The following is a 5,026-nucleotide window of genomic DNA, read 5'->3' as shown; positions in this document are numbered from 1 at the left end:
TACCAGATTGAGACAGCGGCGTTGATTGTAGAAATCTCCAATTGCGGATTGGGATTGTAGACAGCAGGCAGCGAAGAACAAAGAAGAGGGAGTAGAGGGAGAAAAGAGAAGACAGAACTTACCTGATTGCGGCGGATGATCGGCGTCTTCTACCGGCGACGGCGGATTACTATGCAGGCGGCATTTGCGGGTTGAACGCGGAAGAAAACGGAAGAAGAAAGAAAGAAAGAAAAAAAAAAGAAAGGAAGAAGGAAAAGAAAAAGAACTCGCGAGAGTTATTAATCACTATCTATAACGGTTTTCAGAATAACCGTTACAGATACACTATCAGTAACGGTTTTCTTCAAAAGCCGTTACTGATACTAACAGAGAAAACTTTTAATTGAGAACCTATTTGTAACGGTTTTTTCTATAACCGTTACAGATAGTAGAATAGAAGATGAAAAGACGGCTCACTATCTGTAACGGTTTTCAGAATAACCGTTACAGATACACTATCAGTAACGATTTTCTTCAAAAGCCATTACTAATACTAGCATAAAACTTTTAACTGAGAACCTATCTGTAACGGTTTTCTCTATAACCGTTACAGATAGTAGAAGAGAAGATGAAAAGACGGCTCACCATCTGTAACGATTTTCTTGAAAACCGTTACAGATATGCTATCAATAACGGTTTTCTTCAAAAGCCGTTACTGATACTAGCAGAGAAAACTTTTAATTGACGTCCTATCTGTAACGATTTTCTCTATAACCGTTACAGATAGTAGAAGAGAATAATAAAAGACGACTCACTATCTGTAACGGTTTTCTTGAAAACCGTTACAGATATGCTATTAGTAACGACGTTTGAAGGAAACCGTTACTGAAATCTCTCACCAAAAACTTTAAATGAGGACCTATCTACAACGGTTTATATAACCGTTACTAATGTAGTTATAATAGTAACGGTTTATTATAGCCGTTACTGATAAAAAATATTAGTAAGGGCGTTCGAACGCCGTTACTAGCAGTCGTTACAGAAGACATTTTTTCTACTAGTGTCAAAAGATAACTCAAATATTAAGAACCCATCTAAAAGATTAAATATTACCTAATCAATTCTCACCCCACATTTATAAATTAAATTGTATTATGATTATAAGAATTGTACTAACTTCCTAAATTTAAAAAGAAAGTATGCGAAAAATAAATTCTAAGGTTTGTAGAATGTTCTGGTGTGTTTTTACTTGTTTCAATTTTTAACGACTATTTATGATTGAAATAATTTAAAATAATTATTTTGTATGTATGTCGTTAATTTTTACCTTTGTTTTATAGTTACAACGGTTAATGTTAATATTAATAACACAATTTTTTTTCACATCAATCAAATTATCAATAATATATTAAAATACCTTTATTTTTTTTTAAATCTTAATAAAAAAATTTAATTAAAGACAAACTAGCATGACAACCTGACCCCGCTTAAATGTTAGGCGCATTTAGATGGAATCAAAAAAATAAAAATTGATAGAAGAAAAAAAGTATAAAAAAAATAATAGCAGATAAATCATTTTAATTTAGGTAAAGGTAGAAAGTTTATTAACTTAAATCATTTCAACTACCAAAGGACCATGTGAAGCACAAAAGCAACATAGTTTATTAGAAAATAGCACAGATCAGATCATAGAGCCTTGAGAATATCCTCAGCACTTGAAACAATGAATTCACCACCGGATTCAATGTTTGCAGCCTTCACTTTCAGATCTTCAACAAGCAGCGCAAACCTGCGGGAGCGCACACCGAGCCCTTTCTCAGTGAGGTCCAGTTCGAGGCCAAGGGCATGGGTGTAGGTTCCTGAACCATCGGCAAGGAACTTCACATGCTTGTTTTCAGGATATGTCTTGGCCCAAGCTTTCATCACAAATGGGTCATTCACTGTAGTTTCAAAACTTAATAATTAATTTACTAATTCCACACTAGTATGAAATTGCAAGACAATATTATAATTTACAAGTAAAGTACCGCTGATGCACAAGATTTCATCAACACCCTTTGACTTGAGCGCTTCTGCTTGCTCGATGAAACCAGGCACATGCTTCATGCTGCCAAGAAATATGAATGAATTAATTAATTAGCATACCACAGATGGATAGGAGCACAACAAAAACAGACGCATATTCTTCTTTTTATTTAGAAAATTCATAATAATCTGTCTGCTCCCTCCGCATCCACCCAAGTTTCAACAAAAATGCACCAATAATTAGCAATGATCAACTAGAATTCATATCCATGGTAGCAAAAATGCAGAGCTAGACTAACTTAGAGATCTAAGCTTCTGATTGTAAGTCAAATTCATATGTCACAAAGACAGAACAATGTACAAGGCTACCCGCCCGAGTAAGCAACAATATTTTTTTATATGTAGGGTAACAATAATGGGAAAATATTGTTCGTTACTAACAGTTTTTCGTTGTTAAAAAATTTAGAGATAGTAAACTAGGTTAATTTTGTCTGTTTACTTAATATTATTATAATTTAGTCTAGGTAGATTTCAAATTTTAGCTCCGCATTTATGCGAGCTCCAAAATTCAATGCATTGCGTGCGTATGATTTTACCTGCAGGTAGGGGTGAAAGCACCGGGAACAGCGAATATGATGATTTTCTTGCCGGAGGCGAGGGAATGGATGGAGATCTCTTGGAGCTGATCGTTCTCGTCGAAGTAAGCGAGTGTACCATCAGGAATTGATTCATCGACCGTTATTGGAGCCATATCTTTGTTTGTCTATTGTCTACACCTTACAAATTGCTTAATATAATAATATGCCTCATTTCATCTATATATATATATATATATATATATATAGGTGAGTATGTGTTGCACTCTTAATTTACTTGTTTATTTTATTTTACAAATTGTTTTGGACATTTTTTTAATCTTTATTTGTTTGTTAATTTTAATTATATAAAATATTGCATGAATCTTTAAAAAAAAATTGAATTATGTAAATCTTTTCATAAAGTTATAAATTTGTATACATTTATTAGAAAATTTACACAATTTAAAAGGGATTTTGTAAATTAATGTATGATCGCCTATAATGATTTAATTTTCCAAATTTACAAAGATAGATATATAATAAATTAATTTAATTTTAGATTGTATAAATTTTCTAATAAATACATATCTATATTTATTATATTTGATTTGCCAACTAAATAAATATATTAAACATATAAATCTCTATAGATTGAAGTTTATACTATTTAAAATTAAATTTGTAATTTAATGCAGACCAATCATAATCGATGCTGAAACTCTATGAATTTATTAAAAGATTACACAATTGATCAAAATAAATTGTTTTATCTTCCAATAGATTCACAGAATTCTCCTTACAATGTAATACACACTATTTGAATTAGTTTGTGTTTATCTTATAATATCTCTTTAAAAAAATGTGTTTACTTAATTAAACATTACCGTTTACAAATATTATCGAATGATTTTATTTTTTACCTAAAAATGTTTTAAGAGAATGAAATTATTGGGAAATTACAATAGACTTAATAGAAAACTGAGAAGAGAACATCAGAGAATTGTGGTATATATCATGGTTTTCAAAATCGTTTAGGTCATTAACACAATTTTTTGAACGAATTTTGATTCGACCAATTTACCAGATTTTTAAATTTTCTTTTAATAAAAGAGTGTTTATTATAAAATTAAATTTAAAAAGAAAAAAAATTGTTTATTAATTTTGATAACTTATTATTTTGATGACAATTAACAAGAGAGGAGAAATGAGGAGAGAGTTGTCTTAATTGAAAAAAAAATAATAGAATATGAATTGGGACGGTTGCCACTCTCTTGCAAATTCTTTAGCCATTTTCAACCCCTCCATCTGGTTGTGGTATCTATAACTTTTTGGCACAATTATAATCTCACTTTGATTTGATACACTAAATATGTGTATCTCTCTTATTCCTTAACATTTGATAGTCTTAATGTTCGGAGACGTAGGCAACATTTGGCTAAACTCTGTTATCAAAATCCTTAGCGTGTTCTTTTTTTTTGTTTCTTTTTTCACTAGTCGATTTTCCACCACAAGTGGTATCAGAGCCTAAAATTCGTTCTTGGCATGGCGAATGAGTCTTCATAAAGAGAATCAACTCATTCTTTATCATGAACGAGGTCCTCAATGTCGAATTTGAAATTTGCGGTAAAAATATTTGATGATACTATGCATTTTCGCATGTGGTAAAGTGAGGTTCTAGATTGCTTTTTTAACAAGGTCTAGATGTTGTTATTAGGTCAAAAAACTAGATGATATAGAAGAAAAAGAATAGAATATCGAGAATCGATTGGTGTGCGGAACAATTTGACCGTGCTTGTCTAGATAGCAGAAATATATCGTCAAGAAGGAAATTTCTGCACAGAAATTATGGCAAACATTGGAGGTCAAATTTCAGAAAGAAAAAAAGTGGTCAAAATAAGCTTTATTTAAAAAAAACTTTGTTCTGATTTGATTATTAGTCAAGTACCACCATAAATGAATACATCACTAAGTTTAATCAATTAGTAGCAGATCTTTAAATCTTAATGTAAATTTGAGGATGAAGATTTGGCTTTGATGTGGTTGTCGTCCATTCCTGATGTATTTGAACATTTAGAAACATTATTACTTCATGGGAAAGGAAATGTATCTATTGATACTATAACTTCTGTTTTATATTGTGACAAATTGAGAAAGCATGATAAAAGAAAAAAAAAGAATAGCTATAGCAGATGAAACATTAATAGAAAAGGGGTCGTCAACAAAGAAAATCAAAAAGGAGAGGAGGAAGATCAAAAATAGAGTTGAAAAAGATGAATGTGCTTTATGTCGTAAGAAAAGGACATTGAACGAATAACTACCCAAAGTTGAAGAAAAAGAGAAAAATTCTGAAGATGCAAATTTTGTAAAAAAACAAAAGTGATGTAAATTCAGAATTCTCTTTGGCGATGTAACACATAACATCACATCCTGACACGTGGATATTG

The 5,026-nt window shown here is 31.1% G+C and overlaps 1 protein-coding gene across 1 annotated transcript; it reads right to left on the bottom strand.

The window, feature by feature from the left end:
• Nucleotides 1–1,665: 1,665 nt before the first annotated feature.
• LOC124940363 (peroxiredoxin-2B-like) lies at nucleotides 1,666–2,755 on the bottom strand. Its single transcript, XM_047480876.1, has 3 exons — nucleotides 2,601–2,755; nucleotides 2,007–2,086; nucleotides 1,666–1,919 (listed from the first exon to the last, which is right to left on the bottom strand). Exons 1-3 carry the CDS (start codon nucleotides 2,753–2,755, stop codon nucleotides 1,666–1,668), a joined length of 489 nt encoding a protein of 162 aa, XP_047336832.1.
• Between the last annotated feature and the right edge of the window lie 2,271 nt (nucleotides 2,756–5,026).

Source organism: Impatiens glandulifera, chromosome 5, assembly GCF_907164915.1.
Source record: "Impatiens glandulifera chromosome 5, dImpGla2.1, whole genome shotgun sequence".
Lineage (NCBI taxonomy): Eukaryota > Viridiplantae > Streptophyta > Magnoliopsida > Ericales > Balsaminaceae > Impatiens > Impatiens glandulifera.
The sequence above is the reverse complement of the archived record's forward strand: the minus strand, read 5'-3'. Positions and strand labels throughout refer to the sequence as shown.

Bases quoted from the DNA above. Each gene is read 5' to 3' on its own strand.
- LOC124940363 (XM_047480876.1), bottom strand. From the start codon at position 2,755: ATGGCTCCAATAACGGTCGATGAATCAATTCCTGATGGTACACTCGCT. The intron at 2,087-2,600 runs GTAAAATCATAC...ATTTCTTGGCAG, and splicing joins GCTTTCACCCCTACCTGCAG to CATGAAGCATGTGCCTGGTT. The intron at 1,920-2,006 runs GTACTTTACTTG...TTGAAACTACAG, and splicing joins TGAAATCTTGTGCATCAGCG to TGAATGACCCATTTGTGATG.